At 35.4% G+C, this 26,702-nt stretch overlaps 1 protein-coding gene across 1 annotated transcript; it reads right to left on the minus strand.

Annotated features, from left to right (window-relative positions):
- Positions 1 to 2,991: 2,991 nt before the first annotated feature.
- On the minus strand, positions 2,992 to 3,483 carry LOC127185233 (protein BEX3-like). Its single transcript, XM_051141775.1, has 2 exons — positions 3,337 to 3,483; positions 2,992 to 3,240 (listed from the first exon to the last, which is right to left on the minus strand). The coding sequence occupies exons 1-2, from the start codon at positions 3,472 to 3,474 to the stop codon at positions 2,992 to 2,994; spliced, it is 387 nt and encodes a 128-aa protein (XP_050997732.1). The 5' UTR covers positions 3,475 to 3,483.
- Positions 3,484 to 26,702: the final 23,219 nt, after the last annotated feature.

Raw genomic sequence — 26,702 nt, forward strand, 5'->3', positions numbered from 1 at the left:
TTGAAATTCTAAATCAGTACTCTCGACATTTTCTAGCTGCTTACAAAAAATTTTCAGTTGAATAAAATATATTGAAGATGCGCTGAGTGTGTTAGCACATACCTGTAATCCTAGTACTTGGAAAGTAGAGATTGGAGAATCAGGAGTTCAAGGGTATCCTTAGTTACATAAGGAGTTTGAGACAGTCTAGGTTACATTGAACCCAACATTATATACATAAAATAAAGAAGTATTTTCCACAGAAAAACAAGATTTATGTAAAGTACTTTATAATGAAATGAACATTTCCAAACTCAAACCCTAATTACCTTTATTCTCATATTCTTATTTTGGCTAATAACCATTATATATCTTTAACCCAAGGATCTAAATACCAGTTTCTTCACTTAGACACCACTTGCCCATAGTATGCCAATCAATGTGAATTCAGTCTCTGACAATTATTGCAATATAATTTTGACAAATTATAAACAGAATACAATGAAGCATTACTAAATTTTAAAATAAATGTATATGTATAATTGTTTTTAAAATATTGCTATACATAAATTACTTGGATATTTCCTTTGTCAGTATGTTAATAAAAATGGCCTTATTTTCAATAAAGAATAGAAATTAGAAAAATATATTTCAATGAAAATTAATTATCATTAGCTGATTTTGTAATATTCTTATCACACAAAAACTATATCTTTCAATTTTTAAAATAATATTCATTTATTATGTGTACAGTGCTCTGCCTGCAGGCCAGAAGAGGGCACCAGATCTTATTATAGATGATTGTGAGCCACCATGTGGTTGCTGGGAATTGAACTCAGGACCTTTGAAAGAGCAGTCAGTGCCCTTAACCTCTAAGTCATCTCTACAGCCCCTATCTTTCAAATTAAATACCCAATAGTCAATATTTCTGGCATGTATTAAATAACTAGGTAAAATTTAAATTTTATATTATTATTAAAGATTTATATTGTATTAATTCCCTCCTACTGATATGAACCCAAATTTGGTCAATAAATGTTTTTAAAATCACACATGCATTTAAGAGAAGTTTTCAAAAATAAGTGAAGAAAAATAAGGTAACATTTCTATTTCACATAAAAATAATTTATTGGCCAAGAAGAGACTTGATACCCTATGAGAATATACAGGGGGAGGTAATCCCCCTCAGGAACAGTCATAGGGGAGGGGAATAATGGGAAAATGGGGGGGGGGAGGAATGAGAGGATACAAGGGATGGGATAAACATTGAGATGTAACAAGAATAAATTAATAAAAAATAAATAAAAACAAACAAAAAAATAAAAACCTTACATTCTAAAAAAATAATAATAATAATTTATTGTATAAAATCAGATACTTTATGAAGAGCTATAACCTTTTAAGTTTCAAGTAGTTACTGAATTCTTACCATTTGATTTGGATCTTAAATGCAATATTTTGTTAGCTATTTTCTTTAATATATTAAATGTCATTCTGATAAAATGATAAATGTGCACTTATCTAAAGAACGTTTAGGTAAATGTGCAGAGAAATACAGAAAAATTGCTTGGCACAGGAAAATGCATTTTTGTCCTTCATTTCAAAAAAGCTTATATTTCAGTAGTATTTGATGACACATGCGAATATTAATAGACATGCTCTCAATTTATCATTTCCATCTCAGTTGAGAAAAACTTCAAACTATTACTTACTTCAGAATATTAGGTAAGTAGAATGGGGTTTTGTATCAATTCAATTGACTTACAAGTTGTTTATACCAGAGAAAATACTATGTGTAGACATAAGAGTTATAGAAACATGTTTAACAGGTGGAATGAAAATCATGAGCCAACAGAGGTAGGAAGGGCAAATTAACATGGAGTTTGAAAGCCACTGTAACAACCTGACATTTATTGTAGTAAGACACCTTTTTAAATTAGCAATGAGCAAAAAGTACTGTGTGAATAGTACCACTTTACAAACAAGTTTGTTCATCCTTGGTAAGGATTAATGCTAAATATTATTAACAATTTACATAATAGTCATTCTTTAATATTTTACGTCACAATTTAGTCTCTCATCTTCCCTGAATGAAGCCTTAAAAATCCTTCACAAACGTTTCTCAACTGTTTGTAAATATGTAGTTATATTGTCCTTTATTTTAAAACAGACAGGAATACAGTAGCCAATTATTTTGCTTATTTGGAATGTGCTATATTTGCTTTTGATTATAATTTTCTCTATAGTATTTGTCAGTATACTGCATTACACATCATAGAATATATATTTGTTTTTGCTGTTTAATGTCTGCTTCTTTCACTACATTTTAAAGCTAAAAAACTAGGATGCTTTCTGTTTCACAGATACATCACTAATGACAAGAACTTTGGGTGAACTCAAATATTTGCTGAATGTGTGAATGTGTCATTTATATTGTTTCAAGTCAGCCCATATCATATTCTTCCTAATGGCTGCACAGTGTTCTATCGTATAAGTAACTCTAGTGTTTATATCTCTTTCTCTCAGTTCATGCTTCTAACAGTTATAATGTGGGAATGTATTGTTGTATATCTCTTAGTCTTTATATTTTAGTACATTTGTGACATACCCATTTTGAGTATATTCAATTAATGAATTCCTGAGGAAAAAAATTGCTGAATCAAAGTACACACAGATTTGGTATATGTTTGTAAATTATAATCCTGAAAGAGGGTTCAAATTTGTTTTTTATACTTATGACTAAAAAAAAAAAAAAAAAAACCATAAAACAAACCATATATACCAATGGCATAATGCGGTTTTTCTAACATGAGATTTATTTTTATTTATTTATTTGCCTTTCAGTTGCTTTATTGACTTTACATTTTTCCATGCAAATGAGCAACACTGTCCTGTTGACAGAAACTTACACTGAGTGGGAAGAAAATCTCCAATTAGAAGCTGGTAACAAAAGCCCCATGTAGCACATGGAAATAACACAATGCTCACCACAAACAGATTAGTAAAAACATGTTAGGAAAATGCAAGGAAAAGGAATACTGCGGAAAGGACAGTATGAATCGTGTGGAAAATGGCCCAGGTCAGGCAGAATTCATCATGATGATCGTGATGATTAGAGAGCTCCCCTATAAGAATACAGAGACAACTTCTCAGCTGTAGCTCCCTAAATTTTCTCCTGATTTTTCTCATCTCCTCCATGAACATTTCCATAGCATCTCCCTCTCCATCCAGTCCATCATTAATCTGCCTAATGAGTATGGCCTGGGCCTTTAGTCCCAGCACTCAGGAGGCAGCCAAGGCTACACAGAGAAACCTTGCCTTTAAAAACTAAAAAAAGAAAAATAAATAAATAAATAAATAATGAAAGAAAGGGGGAAGGCGGCGAGCCTGTCTACTTTGGTTGTGGTTGTGGTTGTGGTTGTTCACTGCAGGCTGGTAGCCATCATCTCCTCCCAAAGGATGGTCTTCCTGTCCATTCTGTCGGGGCTGGTCCATTTCCCTGTTGTCCTGGCCTATCACTTCCCATGTACTCCATTCAGTTCTCACTGCCAGAGTGCACTGAGTTTCTGCTAGTAGACCTGCTCCCCTGGCCCAGGGCCCTATGCCAGCCCACCAAGTGCAGGGAAACACAGAGCTGGTGGCCAGACGCGAATGACAACTGCATCCAAGGCTGCCAAGATTTATTTTTAAATGCAGTTTTTAGATATTTCTGGATCTGTACACAATACACCCACCTTACTTTTCCAGCTCCCTACTCCTTTTGTCAACTCCTTCTTCCCTACAAATATTTCTCTCCCCTTACTGCCTACCCATTTTATTTTGTTGCCTATTGCAATTAAGTAGGATTTTCTGTGTGCTTGTTGATTAGAAGCTATCTGATCGAGCATGTTGAGTCCATCATGGGGTCTATCAACAGTCAATAGTTCTGAAGTAAAGTAGGGTCCAGAGAACCCCTCCCACTCCCTTTGCTTATTGTTGTTAGAACTTGTCTTGTCCAGTCCCAGCTCATGTTAATACAATTGTTGTGAGTTAATAACTGCAATAGTTGTGGTGAAATTGAAGAATAGGATTTTATAACCCTCCATCCTATATCCTGGCTTTCACAAACTTCCTGCTCTCTCTTTCCTAATATTCTTGAGACATAGAAGCAGTGGTGCAAATAGCCCACAACCATTGCTTATTTTCTTCATCTTGCGCTTTAACAAGTCTCTTGCATTCACTACAGTCCAGAGCCAGGAGAGTGTATCTTCTGAATGTAATCAGCTTTCTGTCTATGGACATAAGCATAATTCACAACGTTATGTAGTTTCTAAGTAAGGGAAAATATATTTAACCTATCTCCTACATCATTTCTTTGATGAAAATTGTTAAAATACTTTTTGGCAATTTTTAAAATTAACTATTTTTTGTTTTTATCCATAATCATTTTTGTTTGCAATAGCATACCAGAAATTCATTGTCCTCCTTAACAACAACTTAGAACAATCAAGTTTTTTCTATCTCTACCTCACAGCTCTGTCCCTAGCAACTGAAAACTACCATCTCATTCTTATAAAGGATCAACTTTTTCAGACTCCACATAAATGGAGATCATGTACTACTTATTTATTTGTGTCTAGCTGAAAGATTTCCAGTCCTCTCAAATTACAGTGAATGAGAAGAGTTTCTTCTTTTTCAAATTGAACAGGAGTCAAGTGTATATATGTACCACATTCCCCTTACCCATTTTACAACTGGTAGACAATTAGACTATTTTTGTATGTTAGCTATTTTGAGTACTGCACTAATAAACATGGGGGTGCAGATACCTCTTTTATAAACAAATTTAATTTCCTTTGGACATCTACTGAGGTTACAATTTAGAATCTCCGTGATGAATTTCTCATGACATCTTGATAATTATGTCAATGCCCGTCATGAACTGAACACATCATAGACCAAACAAACAAACAAAAAAACAACAAAAACCCCAAAATATCTTACTTCTTGAAAACTGTGTTATTCCCAAGATTATAGATTATGAAATGTAGAGATGGCTGTTAATTTAAAAATTTCTTAGTGGCAGATGCTATTATTCACAGAAGTTACTGGCCAACACAAAATAAACTCAATTACATTTTTATAGATTTTTTTTGTCTAATACTGATTTGTTTGGGCTTTAAAAAATCTTACTGGTCTACTTGTATATGTGGTTTCAGATTTTGTGTATTTATTGGGTTTTGAGTATATATTTCTTGTATCTTTTCTCTGTTTCTTGTTATTTAAAATTGTTCTTTGTTTATTTATTTGTCTGTTTCCTAAAGAAAGGGAGAAAGGAGGCATGGAGTTGAGTGTATTTGGTACTAGAGAGGATCTTGAAGGAGTTGAGGAAGGGAAAACATGATCAAAATATATTGTATAAAATTATTTTCAATTAAAATTAAAAAAGAACTACAAATTAAAAAATTAAAGCATAACTTAGGGAAATATTTTCTTGTTGCTTCTGAAAGAAGAATTTGCCTCTGGATTTCAAAAAGAATATAACAAAAATGGCCTGCATACGATTACTAATAAAATGGACATAGGTAATATTTAATGGCAACATTTTCGTGGAGATCATTTAAGACTACATTTTCTTGTGCAGAAATAATTAATTATATGCTGTTAACACTTCAATATTTCCTGTCTTATGTTTTTACATAGATTATAATACATCAAAAATTATTCTAGATTATTCTTTCGTTTGATTTGGTTTCAAGGCTACATAGCTCTGGCTGTCCTACAACTCACTATGTAAAGTAGGCTAGCCTTAAACTCAAAGAGATTCACTCACCATTGCCTCCCAAATGCTAGAATTAAAAGTATGCACCACTATGTTGAGCTTTCTAGATTTTTATTTTTGTTGTTATTGTTAAACAGTATGCTTTAGAAGAAAAATATCCAGACTATAATCTCAACACAAAAAAGAAGCCACTGGTATATTAATAATTAATATAGATGGTTGTCAGGCTACTTACTTTCTCTCTTCTTGAAGCTCATATTTGTCCTTTTGGATTATTTTACTGGTGTTACATAAATAATAAGTAATTTAAGATAAGCCACAAACAGAAGTTTTAAGTAAGTTATTAAGACACATATCCAGCTTGTAAATTAATATCAGGAAGTACTCTTCCTAGATTTGCTGCTCACTTGTTAATGTTGGCTAAAAATTTTAATTTCTGTGTCTATATTTCTTGGTTGAAAATATGAAGCAAATAAGGCCACATGCTCCCTTATAGGTTTGGAAATTGTGTCATTTAAAAATGTCAATGCCAAAAGAAACTATTGTGAATTTCATCATGATGAGATCATTCTAATAACTGGATAAGCAGTTTTTCATGTGTGACTAAAGCTTATTACAATACATTTAGGAATATCTCAGGTAATTAATTTTATGCTTCCTAAGGGAATAGGTAGAACCAAGAAAGACAGTTTAGAGGTTAAGAGAGCTTGCTGCTTTTCCAAATTTTTCTAGTTTGGCTCCCAGTACCCAGGTCAGGCAGATCACAATTGCCTATACCTGATACCATCTTTTGGCATTCTAGCATCTGTGCAGATTAGCATAAGCATCACACACACACACACACACACACACACACACACACACACACACACACACACACCCCTTTTAAAAATAGGGAAATGTTCTTTTTAAAAGCAAATTTCAAGATTTCCTTGTTTTTAATAGCTGAGTAGTATTCCACTGTGTAAATGTACCACAGTTTCTTTATCCATTCTTCAGTTAAGGGACATCTAGATAGTTTCTGGATTCTGGCTACTATGAATAAATCTGCTATGAACATAGTTGAACAAATGTCGTTGTTATATAGTGGAACATCTTTTAGCTATATGCCCAGGATTGGTATAGCTGGGTCTTGAAATTTGCAGGCAAATGGATGGAATTATAAATGATCTTCCTGAGTGAAGTAACCCAGACTCAGAAAGACGTGAATGGTATATACTAATTTATAACTGAATATTAGCCACTTAATACAGATAACCACACTACAATAACATAACTAAAGAAGCTATATAACATGGAGGACCTTAGGGAGTGTTTACTTCTCATTCAGAAAGGCAAATAGAATACACACTGGAAGAAGTTGAAGAGAAGGAACAGGACAGGAAGGGAGCCTACCATAGAGGTCCTCTGAAACACTACACCCAGCAGGGGATGGAAGCAGATGCTGAGACTCACAGCCAAACGTTGGGGTGGAGTACAGGGAATCTTTAAAAAGAGTAGGCTGATAGAAGAACCTGGAGGGGACAAAAGCTCCACAAGGAGACCAATGGAAGCAACAAATTTGGGCCAGGGTTTTGGGGGATGGGGGTTGAGGGAGAGGAGGTGCTGCAGAGACTTATTCACCAACCAAGGACCATGCATGATGAGGAACTAGACTCCATCCTCAGATGTAGTCAGTAGGCAGCACAGTCTCCTTTGTAGGTCCCATAATATGGGGAGCAGAGGTTATCTCTGACTTAGACTTTGGCCCCCACACATTGTTCACTTCCCCACGCTGGGGCAGCCTTTCCAGGCCACAGAGGAAGAGGATGCAAGAGGTCCAGATGACACATGATAGGCTGAGGTCAGATGATAGGGGAGAAGGGCTCCCCCTTTCTAAGGACTAGAGGAGGGGGGAAGGGGGATGGGGGAGGGAGGGTGGGACACGGAGGAGAAGAGGGATGGGGCTACAATTGGGATGTAAAGTGAACAAATTAAAAGGAAAAAATTAAAAAGAAAAGAAAAAATATGTGAAGAAATTGGGGAATCTGTGTTAATCCTTACATTGTATGCTGTTTGTAGGAATTTAGCAGGGCTGAAATGGGATTGCTTTTTCTGAATAGTCCACGTGGCTGCTTTCTTCAAAGTGGTTATTTTTTAGTTAAATAAAAATAGCAAAGTTAAATGCTACAAGTTTAAAATTTAAAACTTTGATCGGAAAATGTTATGTATTTTAGTAAATGTAACATTTAGATTTAGAATATTTAAAGGGCCCTACAAAATCCACCTTTGCTTCCACAAGCAATTTCCCATCTCTTGGCTGAGGAAAGTAGCATTGCCCCTTTTCACACTAGAGTTGTTTGCCTGGGCGTCCAAACCCTAGTTCAACATAGTCTGATGGGAAGAGATATTGAAGTACCAAGTAACGATAGTGAAAAGCAACATTCAAACCTAACTATTTGGGGAAATTTTTAAAAATGTTTTTAAAAATCTAGCAAGTAGTCATGAAAGTACATATTAGCTATTGACAATTGATGGTTGTTAGGGGAGGGAAAAATATTTTTTGAGCATATGGCCACTGGTAAGTTTCCAATGCTCTAGTAGATGGCCTCATAGCCATGCACATATGGACAGCACTAGCTGGATTTAGTGGGTTATCAAATGTGATGGTGGAAGTGGAAGAGGAAGGGAAAACAATATGTTCAGAAGGGAATTTCTGGAGGATGGAGGTTAGATGTGATCAAAATTCACTACACTCTCTATGAAGTTCTCATGAATAAGGAAAATGTTATAAAAACTGGAAAACATAAAAACACATGATGAATATGTCATATATTTTGTTTAACTCTTATTGTTTTACTTGTACTAATTCAACTGAGATCATATTTCTGATGTACTATATAGGAAAATAGCTGAAGCACTGTTTTCTATGTGACCCATGAAAACTGTATTTGATTATGTAGAACATTATAAATGATATAAAATTAGCATAGAGAACAGTCAAATTTTGGTGGAATAAGTGCCCTGTAAATGTGGCTTGGGAGAGGATTCAGTGGGTAAAACACCTTTTGTTGTAACTATGATGATGAGAGTTCGGATCCCTGGAATCCATGTAAATAAACTGTTAGGTATGTTGGCAAGCACCTAAAAATCACAATACTGTGAAACAGAGATGGAGAATCTTCTTAGGTTATTGACCAGCCAGTTTAGCTAAACTGTGATCTCCGGTTTCAGTGAGAGACTCTGCTACAAAACAAAAGGATGCTATATAATACTGGAAAACACCAGCTGTCAGCCACATCACACATACATACATTTTTACCTTTGTACCCCTCACAAAGTTACACAAAATGAATGTCATATAACCTATATGTTTACTATCAAAGCCAGAGTCTTTCACAATTCCTTGAGGAAGATGCAGGGGATGAAAGCACACAAAGACCTGAAAACTGAGTTAATGGACAAAAAGCCAGTAAAACTGGTAGGATCAAATGATATTTAACTGTCTTTTTGGTTTTCAAGACACAGTTAACCATCAGAAACAGAAATAAAGTGCACAAGTTTATCACAACAGGTAGCAGAGAGTGCATGTTAATAGCTGTCAAGAAATGCATGAACTTGAAAAGATCTCAGGCTATGTTTATTTAATCATAGAATACATTAAGCCTGATTATCTGCATAATCAACTGAAGAACAAAACAAAACCAAACTTTAGATTATCCATAGAGTACATACGGAAATAGTCAAAGTTTACCACTCATTTTGAATTCTGAGTCAGTCTCTGGGCTCAGGGTAATTTATTTTTCAGTACCAGTGAAATCTTTCTTGTAACACTGCAAGTGAGTACTCTTCATTTTTGTACACTTATAGAAATTACCCAAATATTTCAGGTACAATTATAAAAGGAGTTGATTAACACTAATTTTTGAAGAAACATATGTCATCACATTCTGGAACAGAAATATATAGTCATGAAATGTCAAAGGGAGCTTCTGTGAAACTCTCTATGATCAAACACAAAATTATAGAGAATTTGTGTGCATGTATATATATCAACAAATAAATGTCTATTCATAAATTAAGAGTATCTTAACACTGGTAGATCCACAAATTTGAAGTAGAAAATTCCTTGCCAAAAATAGTGAATCAAACATCTCTATAGGGACATCAGAGACTCAAGAAGCATGATTAATGAATCAAAGTAAGCAGGACTAGTAATTTCCCTCACATAACTATTTCATTCTTCAATTTTGTTAGCACAAAAAGTTTATAGAGGTTAGAGTTGGAGAGGAGATTACTGTATCTTTAATGAGGCAATGACTCCCACTGCTGCTGTGGATATAGATGTCTTTACTTCAGCCAAAAATATCAGCTCCTTTCTTCAGTACTCATCTATTGATTTTGTGAACACTTTTTTTTCTCCACGGTAACACATTGAGTCAACCGACTAGAAGTAGTTTGTAATGACTTTAGGTAAGATTGCTTAATTTCTCTCTTTTGCCAGCTCCTATAACACATTTTTCTGCTCAAGTTCCTACCTAAACAAACTGCTTTCAATTTCCTCTGTGAAAAATGAAGAGTAAGCCAACAGTCTATGGAGGAAAATGGTTGCAATATGTAATATATATTTTTATGAGATTGCAGAACCTTTATTGTAGAAAGTTATATGTCTCCAGTTAATATTAACTAGTCTGTAGTATATGGAATTAAAGTGTTCAGTTCAGCAGACATGAGTGAATTCAAATTATTCAAGATGTTGAGACTGGCAACATTAATAAATCAATGTGATATCCATATCTGAACCAGGTACTTGATTCTGGTATACAATAGAGAGAAAAGCCATTTTCTAAAAACAATTAATTTCATATAGGAAACGTGATACCTGTTATCTGTATAGATGTTTGAAATAGCAGAACTTGTGGCTGTTGACTTCTTGAGTACCATATTTTGGGAGAGAGAATTTTGGTATTGTAGTTTTGTTTTCTGTGTTGTGTTAGGAATTAAATCTGGGGCTGTGTGCAAGACAGAAATGTACTTAAGCACTGAGCTGCATCTCTAGTTTCCGGATAAATGTTTTAATTTAAAAGTGCAAATAAATTTATCATCATGCACAAAATTCAAGTGCAAGTGGATTAAAGACCTCAACATAAAACCAGATACACTAAATCTGTTAGATGAAAAATTGGGGAAGAGCCTGGAACTCACTGGCGCATGAGACAACTTCCTGAACAGAACACCAACAGCCCAGGCTCTAAGGTCAACAATTAATAAATGGGACCTCATGAAGATGAGAAGCTTCTCTATAAGGCAGGAGATACTGTCAACAGAACAAAGCGACAGCCTACAGACTGGGAAAAGATCTTCACCAACCCTACATCTGACAAATGTCTAATATCCAAAATCTATAAAGAACTCAGAAAATTAAACACCACAAAACCAAATAACACAATTAAGAAATGGGGCTCAGAATTAAACAGAATTCTCAATAGAGGAATATCAAATGGTTGAGAAACATTTAAAGAAATGCTCAATGTCCTTAGTCATCTAAGAAATGAAAATCAAAAGAACTCTAAGCTTCCATCTTACATCCATCAGAATGATTAAGATTAAAAACTTGTGACAGCACATGCTGGCTAGGATGTGGAGAAAGTGGAACACTCTTTCATTGCTGGTGGGAGTGCAATCTTGTACAACCACTTTGGAAATCAATTTGGTGCTTTCTCAGAAAACTGGGAATAGGGCTACCTCAAGACCCAGCTAATCCACTCCTTGGAATATACCCAAAAGATACTCCAACACACAAAATATACATATGCTCAACCATGTTCATAGCAGCCTTATTCATAATAGGCAGAATCTGGAAAGAACCTAGATGCCCCTCAGTTGAAGAATGGATAAAGAAACTGTGGTACATTTACACTATGGAATACTACTCAGCGATTAAAAACAAGGAAATCTTGAAATTGGCAGGCACATTGATGGAACTAGAAATGATCATCCTGAGTGATTTGACCCAGACCCAGAATGACACAAATTGTATATACTCACTTATAATTGGATAGGGATGTCCCCTGGAAGTCTTCAGTTAGCAGGAGATGGGGATAGATTCTGGGACTTTCTATTGGGACTCCAGGTGAGAGAGGTATCGGAGAATGGGGAAAGAGAAGGATTAAAGGATCTTAAAAACCTACAAGAAGACCATCAAAGCTGGCAGATCTGGACCCAGAGTGTCTGATCAAATTACTGTACCAACCAAGGACAATGCATGCAGTAAACCTAGAACCCCTGTCCAGATCTATCCAATGGACAGGAAATTCTCCACAATTGTGTGAAAAGTGGGGAATGACTCTGACATGAACTCTGGTTCCCCTTATTTGACCACTTCTCCTATGTGGGGAGGCCTCATAGTGCTTAGAGGAAGGGTAATCAGGCTACCAGGATGAGACCTGATAGGTTGTGATCATATGGTGGGGGAGGAGATCCCTTCTGTCACAGACATAGAGGAGGGGAATAGGGTGAAAGACAGAGGGATGGGGAAGGAGAAGATACAAGTGAGGGGATAACAATTGACACATAATCTGAATAAATTATTTAAATAAAATACAAATAAATATAAAAATAAAATTACAAATAAACTTAGGAGGCACAGGCAGGTGGATCTTTGTGAGTTCAAGGCCAGACTGGTCTACAAAGAGAGTTCTTGGATAGCCAAAGCTGTTACACAGAGAAACCCTGTCTCTAAAAACCAAAAATTAAAATTAAGATCCTATAATGTGATGATGATGAAATAAGCATGCCACAGTCAAACTGTGTGACATTTTAAGGTTTTAGTATGGAAGTGAGGTTTTTTCTTAAACTCTTATTCAAAAATATCATAAGGCCAATCTGAAAATTGTAAGAATTTCTCATGAATTTAAGGAAGAGAAGGCAAAATATTAAAAAGGATAAACATTAGAAAGTAAGATTTAAGCATTTGATGCTAAATATTTCCCAGTAAAGATGGATTATTTCCTTCTTTGCTGTATCTCCCTAGAGAAAAAAAAAAACTTTATTTACTGAGTAAATGCCTTCCAGTTGTCAATAAATTAATTTATGTAATGGAACTATATTGTTCATTGTTTTAGATATGGAGCATACATTTCCACAGGACAGAAGATTATGGATCATTGTGATTCAAGTCAATGCTAGTTCACGATGTTGGCAAAACAAGTAGTTTTATATCTTATTGAAACTGCCAAATGTCTCCCCACAGTTCATGATTTAAAGAAAGACGTCTACACTTCTCTAGATAAAAATCTTGTGCAGTTTTATATACTTTGTAGGGAGTCTTTGTATTTCTAATATATTTAATAGATTTTGTTAGAACCATTAGAACTATTAAAGCCATGTAATATTGAATTGGAGGTACTGAATTAGCTCTATTTGAATAAAGCTGTACATCTTTAGTATTTTAGAATTTGGAGAATCTGGCAGTTATTACAGTAAAATACAATCATAATTCACTTGTAACATGTAGGAGTTCACATAAAGATCATTTAAAACACATGAGACCTTGAAATTATATTCTTCAAAAAGAACTAATGACTAAGTCTTGAATTGTATATAAAGTTTAGTCTTTTTGTCTTATTTCTTCTTCAATTTAAATTCTAGCACTGATAAACATTCTTTTCATTACATGCAACAAAATGGCAAATAATAGGCTTTATGTGCCCTAATTTGCCCATGATGGTTGTTGAGAATTCCAAATAGCTTCAAACCCTGGGAGCACTGCTTGAGCCTGTTTTGTATCATGGTACTTCAGAGGAGTAATTGAAGGGGCATGAGGAAGGATGTGACAACTGGGATTTCAACCATATCCAACAATTTACTAGAAGTTACTGGAATAGAATAGTAGTAGTGCTCAACCATGACTAGTTTTAATTTCACTATTCTAATTGTGTATACTTCTTAAGACTATGTTTATAATTTTGTACTTTCATCATCATCCATAGTAAACAATGAAGCTCTTCTATAAAGGTAACTCACACAGGTACCCTGTGGTTCTTAACATATATGTACTCTTGTACTCTGATATCCCTTCAAGTAGTTTTCACCACAGTTCAAGGTCCACATCAGTTTACCTTCCAAATACCAGTAGTAGCAAAAAGATCATGTATCCTTAAGCTACTGAAGCTCATTTGCCCACAAATGGAAAAGAGTTTTGTGCCATCTGCTAAATAATGTGGTTCTGTCCAGGGCAACTATGAGCCAATGTGTGAATAGAGAAGGAATATGAAAACCCAGTGCTTTCCAAGTCACATATAATCCTCTAGTCCAAAATGTTGACCTGACATTTTCAGCTCATTCATCTAATCCTATTTTACTCTTTCTGCAACAAGGCAGGCTGAGATAAGAACTTGCAGTTTGAAAAAAAAAAATTGAATAGGTGACATTATTTTCTCCCACAGCTTAACATTTTTTACTACTTCAGACTTCTAATCCCCCTAATATTGAAACATTTAGATGGATGAATAGAAAAGAAAATTTAAAAATATATCTTTCTTTATCAGTGTTAGCCTACCATGCTCTTTGTTTCAAAGACAAATGTTTCTAATTCTACATTCTGTGGTTATTTCTCTATTGGCATAACTGATTGATTCTATTTCTTTAAATTTAATACTCTACTTTGGGCCTTAATTTTCTAATTCTCAAATTTTGTTTAAAGAGCATGTGTCCATATAATACTTTTGTTCTTTGTTTATAGGCACTCCTATTGGAGCTGACTCCTCAGCATGCTAGGTCAGCATTCAATGCCTGAGCAAAACCACAGCCTCCTATAAAATATTTCCAACAAGCATAAATTACATTCTTCCTGGATATAGGCAAGACAGATAGTGAGAAATGAAAAATATGACCAATTGAAAGTAATAAATTCTTGGAAGTATATTGTTATCTACACATGTACTTGTCAATTTATCTCCTACATAGTGGTGTACCTGTATCCCAATCTCATAGATAATTAAATTGATAAACAGAAGCCCAAAGAATTTGCTAAATGTCACTCAGCATAACAAATAGAAAGGTGTGTCTAACATAAAAGGTAGACAAAAAATGCTACTTCTAGCTTGTTTAACAATTTCTCCAATTTTATGTGTGCCTCTACAAAGGTATTATTCATCACAAATCAGCCAGAAGAAATCTTAAGACAATGAGACCCCACTTTCTTTAAGGGGGTCAGGTCAGTTTTTGGTTGCTTTCTTAGGCTGTAGAGGGTTATTATCAATGGGAGTTGGTTATAAGTTATTGGTCTTATTCAGAGAGAAAACAAAGTTGCACTCATGTATGTATCTATTTTCCTTTATCTTCCATTCTTAGGTTTGGAGATAGGGGTTGAAAAGAAAGAAGGGGGAATATAGAAATATACAGGGAAGATCAATCAAAATATAGATTAGTGAATCTTCTCCTCAACTTAATGCCTTAATTGTCACTGACAAGGTTATTTTTAATTCAGTGGTGCGGAATTTTGTATATAGATGAAAAATAAGTTTAATTTTAGATACAGTGGTATAGAATTCAAATGTAAGATTATTCTTCACACATTATGTCTATTTCTACTGTAATAATGTGGAACTATACCCATAGAACTCAATTATAATATAAGGTTTACTTCCAACACTTTGAAATTACTATTGCAGGCTGTTTATAAAGTTATACAAGCTAATTGTTAGTTGATTAAATCATGGTCATGTAAATTACTAGTCTACTTTTATCACAAGAACATACATATTAGGTGTAACAGGTAGATATGATTCTATAGAAAGATAAGGAAAATAGATACGGTTTTCAAAATCCTCAGAGACATACAGAATATAGCATTTAAAAATGTTTTTATTCTGGGTGGTGGTGGTACATCCCTTTAATCCCAGGACCCAGGAGGCTAAATAATATTCCACTGTGTAAAAATCTGCTACCTTTCCTTTATCCATTCATCTGTTGATGGACATCTAGGTTATTTCCAACTTCTGCCTATGATGAACAATGCAGCAATAAATATGGTTGAATAAGTAGCTCAATGATAGAGTATATCACTGGGGATATGCCCAAAAACGGTATAAAAGTATCTGGATATAGATGGATGTCCATATTCTTGAGGAACCACTTTACTAATTTCCATAGTGACTGTAAAGTTTGCATGCCCACCAGCAATGGAGGAGCCTTCCCCTTACCCAAAATCCTCACCATCATGAGCTGATATTTTTTTTAATTAATTAATTAATGTACTCACTTCACAACCTAATCGTAGCACCCTCTCTCCTCTCTTCCGGGTCCCATCCTCTTTCCTTCTTCCTCATATCCCCCTCCCCCTACCCCTCAGAAAAGGGGATCCATGCCCTCTACACCTACCCACCCAGCTGGTAAAGTCACATCAGGAGTGAGCACATCCTCTACCATAGTGGCTTGGCAAAGCAGCCCTGACAGGGGAAGGGATCAAAAAGAACGCAAGAAATTCCTTGTCAGACAGCCCTGCTCCTCTTACTAAGGAACCCACATAAAGATCAAGCTTCCCATCACGTACATATGTGTAGGGGACCTAGATCCAGTCTATACATGATCCTTATAGGTGTTTCATTCTCCAGAAGACCTCCTCACATGGGCCCAGGTTAGTTGGCTGTGTTGGTCTTCTTGTGGAATTCCTGTTCCCTCTGGGTCCTCCTATCCTTGCTCCCACTCTTTCAAAAGGCTCTTTGCCATTTCTTTTATTGATTTTTCCATTCTGAAAGGTGTAAGATGAAATCTCAAAGTAGTTTTTATTTGTGTTTCCCTAATTCCCTAATGGCTAAGTATGTTGACCATTTAGTGTTTACCATCCAGTTGAGTTTCCTCTTTTAAGAATTCTCTGTTTAAGCTGGGCTTGGTGGTGCATACCTTTAATCCCAGCACTTGGAGGCAGAGGTAGGTGGATCATTGTCAGTTCAAGGCCAGCCTGGTCTACAAAGCAAGTCCAGGACAGCCAAGGTTGCACAGAGAAACCCTGTCTCGAAAAACCAAAAACAAAACAAGACAAAACAGAATTCTCTGTTTAGGTCTGTACCCAATTATTAACTGGATTATTGGGGGGTTGATATCTAGTTTTTGGAGTTCTTTATGTTTTTCATATCAGCCCTATATTGGATGTGTAATTAGTAACAAGTGTTTCCCATTCTGTAGGCTGAATGGCCTTTGCTGTATAGAATCCTTTCAGTTCCATTTATTAGTTGTTGATCTTATTGCCTGTGCTCTGTTCTGTTCTAAAATTCTTCCTGTGCCAGTGAGTTCAAAGCTATTTCCCACTCTATCTTCTATCAGGTTCAGTGTATCTGGATTTATGTCAAGGTCTTTGATCCACTTGAACTTGAGTTTTGTGCAGGGCAATAAATATAAATCTATTTGCCTTCTTCTACAAGTTAGCATCTAGTTTGAACAGTACAGTTTGTTGAAGATGCTGCTTTTTTTTTTTCAGCATACTTCTCTCTTATCAAAACTTAGATGTGCATATATGTATGAATTTATTTTGGATATTCAATTAGATTCCATTGATCAATGTGTCTGTTTTCTAACCTACTGTGATGTTTTTATTACTATAGCTCTGTAATACAATTTGAGGTCAGGGACTGTGATACTTCTAGCAGTTCATTTAATATTCCATATTGGTTTTAGCTATGCTGTGGGTTTTGTTGTTACTGTGGTGGTGGTGGTTATTATGGTGTTGCTGGTGTTGGTGGTGGTTTCGTTTGTTGGTTTGTTTCCACATGAAGCTGAAAATTGTCCCTTTAAGAGTTATGAAGAACTGTGTTGGAATTTTGATGAAGACTTCATAGAATCTGTAGTTTGCTTTTGGTAGGATGGATATTTTTACTATATTAATTTTATCAATCCATGAGCACAGTAGATCTTCCCATATTCTGACTCTTGCAATTTCTTTCTTCAGTGATTTATAATTTTTATCACACAAGTATTTCATTTACTTGAAGTTAGCGTGAAAGGTGCTGTTTTCCTGATTTCATTCTCAGGCCAATTGTCATTTGTACATAGGAACACTACTTATTTTTGTGAATTAATTTTTGCTGATTTTGGTAGATATTTAATTACTACTTTTATTTTACCAGGTATTAAAAGTCTGTTTAAATTGCTTATTTGATCTTGATTTAACCTTGGCAGGTAATTTTATCTATCTATCTATCTATCTATCTATCTATCTATCTATCTATATCTATCTAGGAATTTATTCATTTACTTTGTTTTTCCAATTTGATGGAGAATAGGTTTTTAAAGTATATATTTATAAGTCTCTAGATCTCTTCTGTCTGTTGTAACATCCCGTTTTCATCTCTAGTTTTGTTAATTTGGATCTTCTCTCTCTGTCTTTCATTTAGTTTGGATAAGGGTTTGTCAGTCTTGATAATTTTCTCAAGAATCAACTCTTTGTTTTATTGATTCTTTGTAAAGTTGTTTGTTTGTTTGTTTGTTTGTTTTTATTGATTTCAGCACTTGGTTTGATTATTTCATGCCCTGTAGTCCTTTTGTGATGTCTTCATTCTGTTCTAGAGATTTTTGGTGTGCTGTTAAGTTACTCATATGAAATCTCTCCAGTTTTCTGTGTCTTTTTTTGTTTTGTTTCTTTTTTGTATGTAGGCATTTAGTGCCATAAACTTGTCTCTTTTGGTGGATTTTTCCTTTAATAACTGTGTAGCATCCTTCTCTACCTCTTCATATTAGTTTTTGTTTGAAGTCTACTTTTTTCAGATATTAAAACAGCAACACCAGCTTGTACATTAGCTCCATTTGCTTAGAGCATCTTTTCCATCTTTCTATACTAAGGTGATATCTATTCTTGGTGTTATGGTGTGTTTTGTTTTAAATGCAGCAAAAGGATAGATTCTGTTTTTTGCATTCATTTTGTTAGTTTTATCATCTTGTTGTGAAATTGAGACCACTGATATTGAAATTATCAATGAAAAATATTCGATAATTCCTGTTATTTTGCCATGGTGTGTGTGTGCCCTCCCTCTTTTGATTTTTCTGTTCTGTAATTATTTATTCTTTATGATTTCTTGGGTGTGGTTAATCTCTTTCCACTGAAGTTCTCCTTCTAATGTCTTCTGTACAGCTAGATTTGTAGACAGATATTGAATAAAAATTGTCTTTATAACAAAATGTCTTCTGTTCTCCATCTACTGTTATTGAAAGTTTTGCTGTGTATAATAGCCTGGCTCTCTTAGAATCTGCAGCACATTTATCTGTCTGGGCCCTCTTAGAGTGAGAATCTTCACTGAGAAGTCAGATGTTATTCTAATACTTTTGTCTTAACATATTACTTGGTCTTTTTCCCTTGCTGCTTTTAATATTATTTCTTTGTCCATATGATCAGTGTTTTGATTATTTTATGCCAAGGGAAATTCCTTTGTTGGTACAATCTATTTGGTGTTCTTGTACCTTGATAGGTATCTCCTTCTTTAAGTTAGGAACATTTTCTTCTATGGTTTTAATGAAAATATTTTCTGTTCATTTAACCTCAATTTATTCTCTTTCGTCTTCCCCTATTATTTTAGATTTGGTCTTTTCATAGTGTTCCAGATTCCCTGATTGTTTTGTGCCAGGACTTTTATTAGAATCAACATTTTATTTGATAGGGCTATCCATTTTTCCTATAAGTATCTTCTATCTCTAATATTTTGTTGGTGAAGCTTGACTTTGAGGAGCCTGTTTGAGTTGCTAAATAATTCACTTCCAGGTTTCCCACAGTTTGAGTTTTCAGGTCCTAAACTATTTCATTCATTTTATTCCAGTGTTTTCACAGATATCTTTATGGATTTATTCATTTACTCTTTTAGGACCTCTGTTACAATGTTATAGTTCTCAATATTACTGTAGTAGGGTTGCTGAGTTCTAGTGAAGGGGAAGATCTGTGTTATCTGCAGAGGAAAATTAGAGCAGGGATGGATGGATGGGAGACTGAAACTGGTGGTCTGCTACATAGCTGTGGGTGAGTCTAGGGGGTTGGATTTTAAGGAGAAGATCTGCAGTTAGCCTAAGTACTTACTTGGCTGGAGTGTAATCTATAATACCACAAAACAGTTTCTAGCTTTATATCTAGTTCAGATGTTATGCAGTTTTCCTTGTCACTCCAGTTCTAGAGAAATTTTGACATGTAAAAAAGACAACTTGGAAGATTTTGAGGAAATAACCATGAAGTCTTTATTTAAAAATCGATGGATTTTATTCATCAAATATAAAGGTTTACCTGTCATTGCCATGGCCTAAAGTCTTTAGACTGCATTAGGTAGAATTAACTTTTTACCAAACTCATTTATTCCTACTATAGGTGCAGACCATTTTTTCAAAGTGATTAACTGGCAGTTGTACACAATCCAATTATTCTTTCTAGGCTTCTCTATTGCAATGAATTGCAACTTTCTCATCTCTCTGCAAAGCTTTTACAAGTCAATAGCTATGAAAACTCCACATTGGAGTTTTTAGAAATGAAAATGTAATACCTAAGAAAATTTCTCCAACATTATGTTGGGACTGTGAAAGAAAATGTAGTTTTCTTCATCTTCTTGAGAGGTCTACTTGGCACACTTCATATTTTAACTTATTGCAGGCCTGGGAAATGATGTGACTGTCACCGAATAATTAATTAGGGTAGGCAAGATGGTGCACAAAAGTGATTTCCTAAGTAACTCAGTTGCTATCCTTTGTATTATTTCACACCCATGGATAACTTTAGAAAAGATTATCTATATAAAATGGGGCTTTCAAAGAACATTGTCACCCTAAGAATAGTAAACAGAATAGATTACAACAACCCAACCAAAAGAAACCACTACTCTTAGTATGCATAAAGTTGATTCTTTCTACAATCTTTAATTTCTAATGTTTTATATATAATTTTTTTTCTATTATTGGTGTGCCCAACCCACAATCTGTGAACTGCATGCACAGCAGGAGAACTGTGCATGCAACACAACACAAAATTGTACATTTTTAAAACATCATGATATATTTTGCAGTTTTTGTAACTCAGTTGTACACTTATCAAGCATGATTTTGTGGGTGACAATCTGTCACAATATCAGGGGCATATACCTGAAAGAAAGCAATTTTTGTTCTGAAGTATTTTGTCCAATATTAAGATAAATTCTTTGTGAGCTCAATTAAAGCATTTAGTTAACATTTAATTTAATTCTTTGTTCTTAGTTTATTTTTTCCTAGATGACATTCTTTGATGTCTCACTGAATCCAGTGCATGAATTATTTTGAAAATGATACAGTCTAAATGTATTAGTACTATCAACTTCATGTTCAATTTATTGCAGTTGAAATCAAAGAAAGACAAAGAAAATTAACATTAGAAAATGGATCAACAAAGTTCTAAGAAAGTCTAAATAACAGGTTTATATACATTGCACTTGGAAGGTAGAGATAGATGGATCTGTATGAGCTGGCTGCCAGCTTAGTCTACATAGTGAGTTCAAAGACAGCTGGAGTTATATAGAGAGACCCTGGTTCAAAAAAACCAAAACAGGGCTAGAGAGATGGCTCAGAGGTTAAGTGCACTGGCTGCTCTTCCAAAGGTCCTGAGTTCAATTCTCAGCAACCACATGAGACAAAGAAAGATTAATGAAGAAAGGGCTTATTTTGGCTCACAGTTCCAGAGTAAGTTTAAAATGTCATGAAAAATTATAGCGTCATGATTTTATGGACACATAATCCCAAAATAGAGCAATGAATGCTGGTTCTTAGATCACTTTTGTCTTTTTATTAAGTCTGAAACCCTAGCCCATGTAATGATGCTACTCATGTGTATAGGTGCATCTTTTAACCTAAATTAAGCCAATCTAGAAACTCCTTCACAGATATGACCAGAGGCTAAGCTAATTTAGGCACTCCCTCAAAACATTTTCAAAAGCTTGTGAGTGGAGACTTGTCACATTAGTAATAAATATTAAATATCACATATTGATTTTTTAATTCTTGAGATTGTTATGTTTTTCTTCCTCTTAATTGGTATCATTGAAAGTAGGTTGTCACCTGAATTTTGAAGGATACTTATGAAAAGATGATAGATAGATACTGACAAATAAATATGTTCAATATAACATTTAGAATTGTGTGTATGTGTGTGTGTGTGTGTGTGTTATGTGTGTTTCCCCTTTAAGAATGAAGACTTGAGGTATGAAAGAGGAAAGGTGTAACTTTGATGCATGCTGAAAACTGGTCATACAACAGTCTAACTAAAAGTGCATGTGCTGTTATATAAGGATTTAATTAGTTAAGTGACAATTACAATAGAAGGAACTCATGGTAGAGTCCAAGTGAGATGGCTAATCAGGTAAAAGCACAGGCCATGATATCCTTTGGTTGTTAGTTTAATTCTGGAACCCATGTAAAAAAGCTGGATGTAGTGACTCACATCTTTAATTCAAGCCCCACCACTCCTGCAGTCAGATGGGAGGTGGAAACAGAGGACTAGACTGAAGATCCCATATACAGTCCACAAAAGAAATAACAGACAGACCCTGCCTAAAAACAAGACAGAAAGCCAAGCATGGCGGTGTGTGCTTTCAATCCCGGCACTCAGGAAGTAGAGGCAGACGGATTGCTGTGAGTTCGAGGTCAGCCTGGTCTACAAAGCAAGTCCAGGACAACCAAGGCTACATAGAGAAACCTTGTTTCGAAAAACAAAACAAATAAATAAACAAACAAAAAAATCACTCCAAAAATATTGTCTTCTGATGCCCATGTGCATAGAGTAAAATCTGCATGCTAGCATGTGTGTGTGCACACACATGCACACACACACATACACACACAGAGACATAAATAAATAAATAAATATTTTAAGAACGTATTTAAAACAAAATAGGATGCCTAATAAAAAATAACTGTAGGGTTCCAACAGTAATTAGGATATTTATCTAGTTTTTATAAATAAAATATATTCAAAATTAATATTATAATTATTATTTTATTTTATGTGTATGCTTGCATGTATGCTTGTGTGCAACATGTATGTAATACCTATGGAAGCCAGAAGAGAGCACTGGTTCTCCTATGGCTAGAGTTGCAAATGATGGTGAGCCACCATGTGGGTGCTGGGAATTGAACTCTGGTTTTCTATAATAGTAACTATTGATCAATCTCTTTAGCCCCAAAGAAGTTTTCGTTATTGTTGTTGTTGCTACTGCTGCTGCTGTTGTTTTGTTTTTAACAGTTAAGCAAAAAACAAAACAAAACAAAACAAAAAACAATTAAGCTTGTGTTGATATACTAGTAAGAAACTAATGGTATTTATCCATTGTGACAGACATAGATTAATGTAGCCAGCTAGACTGCATTTGCTAAATGGTCATGATTGTAATAATGATATTTGTAATTTGACAAAATCTTCTAAACTTGAGACTAACATTTTGACCCATCTGAGAACCTCATTTAACCCTCTCTAGTATATCTGATGTAAACAGTAGAGTTAAGCTGGGCTATATCAAAGTGCAGAAGAAATCCCACCAGTGATTCACTTAACCCCTAACTTATCTCACACCAGCCCCAAATCTAGGTGCTGTAACTATTCCAGGCACACACACACACACACACACACACACACACACACACACACACACACACTCCAGAAACTCAATAGAGTTATACTATATTATGTGCATATTTAATCAAGTCCTCATTACATAGACCAAACAAATATTTAGACAGAAAATATATATAAAGAAAGATTTTAAGAAGCACCAACAAACAAAACATTGAAGAAAAAAAAACCCTTTATTGTAGGCCACTTAATTCCCATTTCTGTCTCATTGCTTTAATCTTGAGACAGAATACAACTATGTCTGAAATAATACAAGGAACTGAACAGAATGCAAGTAGGAACAAAGCTTAGATTACATTTAGCTAGTACCCAGTAGCAGGGAATAAGAACTATTTTTGGCATTTAGTTACTTTTGGGGGAGAATGAACAAACAGCACTATCATGTTTGCCTGAGACAGGGCTTCACACTGATGATCCCCTTATTTAGTGTCCAAAGTACTGGGATAACATACAGGAGCTACTATGTCTTCCATAGCTTCATTTCAGTTTTTCCAACTTTCTCCCTTTGTCTCTGAACAATATTGTATGACAGCATTGTTGATGAGCAGTCTTAGGTTTATTACTCACTATTCCATATTGCTGGGAGAAAACTGTCCTGGTGGGTCTGACTTGATACCTCATTAGGGAGGTAAGTGAAAGAAGTAAAGAAGTTAGAGCCAATAAAGTTCCTATGCCCAATTTAAGGATAAAATTTAAGTATAAAAGATAGCATCTCTGTAATCTTGAGGTCTCAGGAGCAATACAGACTTTACTTCCACAGATTTGCCTAATGGCTCACTTCCTGAGGTCTCACCCATTACCTGGCCTTAGCAGCTTTCCTTAACTGTGGAGGAAGATTCCTTTACCCATTTACTTATGTATCCTTCATGACTCTAAAACCCAGAACCATGTGAATGACACTGTGAACTGTGGATTCCTGCTTCAGATGAACTTTGGCACCCTTGAGTAACATTTGTAGGAGCTTTTGTTAACTCTATAGGCCTTTTTCTTTTACAAATTGAAACCTTAGCTCAGTGGAGTATTGCCCTGATGTTATCCTTCCCATTCTCCTAGTGCAGACTTCACTTCTCTTTAATAGCACTAATCTCCTTAAAAATCACAGTCTCCTGTATTGTCCTTGGCTGGTGCCTTAGTTTGAGCGGGACCCCTGGGCCCAAATCTGCCTATCATATTGTTCTACTTGTAGGTTTCTAGGACCCTCTGTATCCTTTTATTTTGCTATTCTCCCATGCATCTCTCATTTAAAGTCCCAATAGGATGCCTTCCCCTCTGTCCCAGTTTCCTGGTAAGTGAAGGCTTTCGTGGGACATGCCCCTTGGGCTAACCCCTTCCCAGATCTAGCCAATGGTCAGAATATTCTCCACAGTTGAGTGGAGAGTGTGATATGACTTTCTCATGTACTATGGTGCCTCACATTTGACCATGTCCCCTGGAGGGGGAGACCTGGTGGCACTCAGAGGAAGGACAGCAGGTAGCCAAGAAGAGACTTGATACCCTATGAGAATATATAGGGGGAGGTAATCCCCCTCAGGAACAGTCATAGGGGAGGGGAATAATGAGAAAATGGGGGGGGGAGGAATGGGAGGATACAAGGGATGGGATAAACATTGAGATGTAACAAGAATAAATTAATAAAAAAAATAAATAAAATTAAAAAAAATCACAGTCTCCTTTGCAGCACAAAACTTGGTTATAATATTTATCTTGCCTGGGTTCTTTTCCTCTTCAAAATTTCATTTTCCTTTTTTACTTCTTTTTTGTCTCATTGTTCTTTTTCATTGTTGACCTGCATAAGCAGGACTACTAATAACCACATGAGAGAATCAATATTATACTGTCTTGAAATTTTCTCTGCCAACAAAATTAGTCCATTACTTTTAAATTAGGCTTCAAATACATTCTTGGAACACAGTCAGAAAGGATTCACATTCTTTGCTTATACATCAATAAAAACAGTCACCAGCAAGAAGATAACATGACACTATCAGGAATTATATAAATGTTGCATTCTTAGTTTTTTGGCACTTTGTGTTTGGCAGCCTTGAAGAAAACATCTTTTTTTTTTTTTTTTGTCTTTTTGTTTTACTATTTTTTTATTAATTTATTCTTGTTACATCTCAATGGTTATCCCATCCCTTGTATCCTCCCATTCCTCTTTCCCTCCCATTTTCCCTTTACTCCCCTCCCCTATGACTGTGCCTGAGGGGGACTTCCTCCTCCTGTATATTCTCATAGGGTTTCAAGTCTCTTGGTAGCCTGCTATCCTTCCTTTGAGTGCCACCAGGTCTCCCCCTCCAGGCCTCCAGGGGACATGGTCAAATATGAGGCACCAGAGTACATGTGAAAGTCATACCCCACTCTCCACTCAACTGTGGAGAATGTCTTGTCCATTTGCTAGATCTGGGTAGGGATTTGAAGTTTACGGCCTGTATTGTCCTTGGCTGGTGCCATGGTTTGAACGGGACCCCTGGGCCCAAATCTGCCTATCATAATGTTCTTCTTGTAGGTTTCTAGGACCCTCTGAATCCTTCTACTTTGCCATTCTCCCATGCTTCTCTCATCTAGAGTCCCAATAGGATGCCCTCCCCTCTGTCCCAGTTTCCTGGTAAGTGAAGACTTTCTTGGTCCATCTAAAATTCTGAACGTACATCAATCTCCTTCACAACTTGTCATTATCAACTTAAAACATATACCTAGACCTAAAAACATCTTAAACCCTAAACAACTAAGCTTCATTGTAAAACTAAGCTACCTGGTCTTCAACTACATCAGAGACTTAAGAAGAAGTAAACTTGATTGCCTGAGTATACCAGGAGTGCAGGGTAGCAGCTTCCCAAATGAGATGATAACAGAGATAGTTTGCTACATGAATAATCATCCAAAATTCTCTCTAATGATGGAGCATCTTCTTCAGCCTTCTTGCCCAATATATCTGACAGACATTATTTGTGAGGCAGGAACTATTGAAGACTTGCTTACCCTGTCTTGGAAAAGTTTGGCTGTCCACTCTGCCTGCATCCAAGCTTGCCCATTTTTAAGCAGAATTCTGTCCATGGCCAATATGAGGACCTCTTGCCCAGTGGCTTGCTTGCCACATTTGAATCCATCTCCATAAAGAGGTTCTTTGATACTCATCATCCTCTTTGAGGTATGCTGAGTGTTTCTAGGAGTTAACTTGTCTCATTGTCAGTGAATCTTTAAAGTTATAGAAACACTTTTAAATGCCATATTGTGCATGTCTCTGGCATTTTTGAAGACCTTACCTCCTTATCTTACCTTATCTTTCTGTAGAATCATATCTATCTGCTGCACCTAAGAAGTATATTCTTGTGATAAAAGTAGACTAGTGATTGGCATTTTTAA

This window comes from Acomys russatus, chromosome X (assembly GCF_903995435.1).
Source record: "Acomys russatus chromosome X, mAcoRus1.1, whole genome shotgun sequence".
In the NCBI taxonomy this organism is placed as follows: Eukaryota; Metazoa; Chordata; class Mammalia; order Rodentia; family Muridae; genus Acomys; species Acomys russatus.

Bases quoted from the DNA above. Each gene is read 5' to 3' on its own strand.
- LOC127185233 (XM_051141775.1), bottom strand. From the start codon at position 3,474: ATGGACCAGCCCCGACAGAATGGACAGGAAGACCATCCTTTGGGAGGA. The intron at 3,241-3,336 runs TTATTTATTTAT...CTAAAGGCCCAG, and splicing joins TTCCCCCTTTCTTTCATTAT to GCCATACTCATTAGGCAGAT.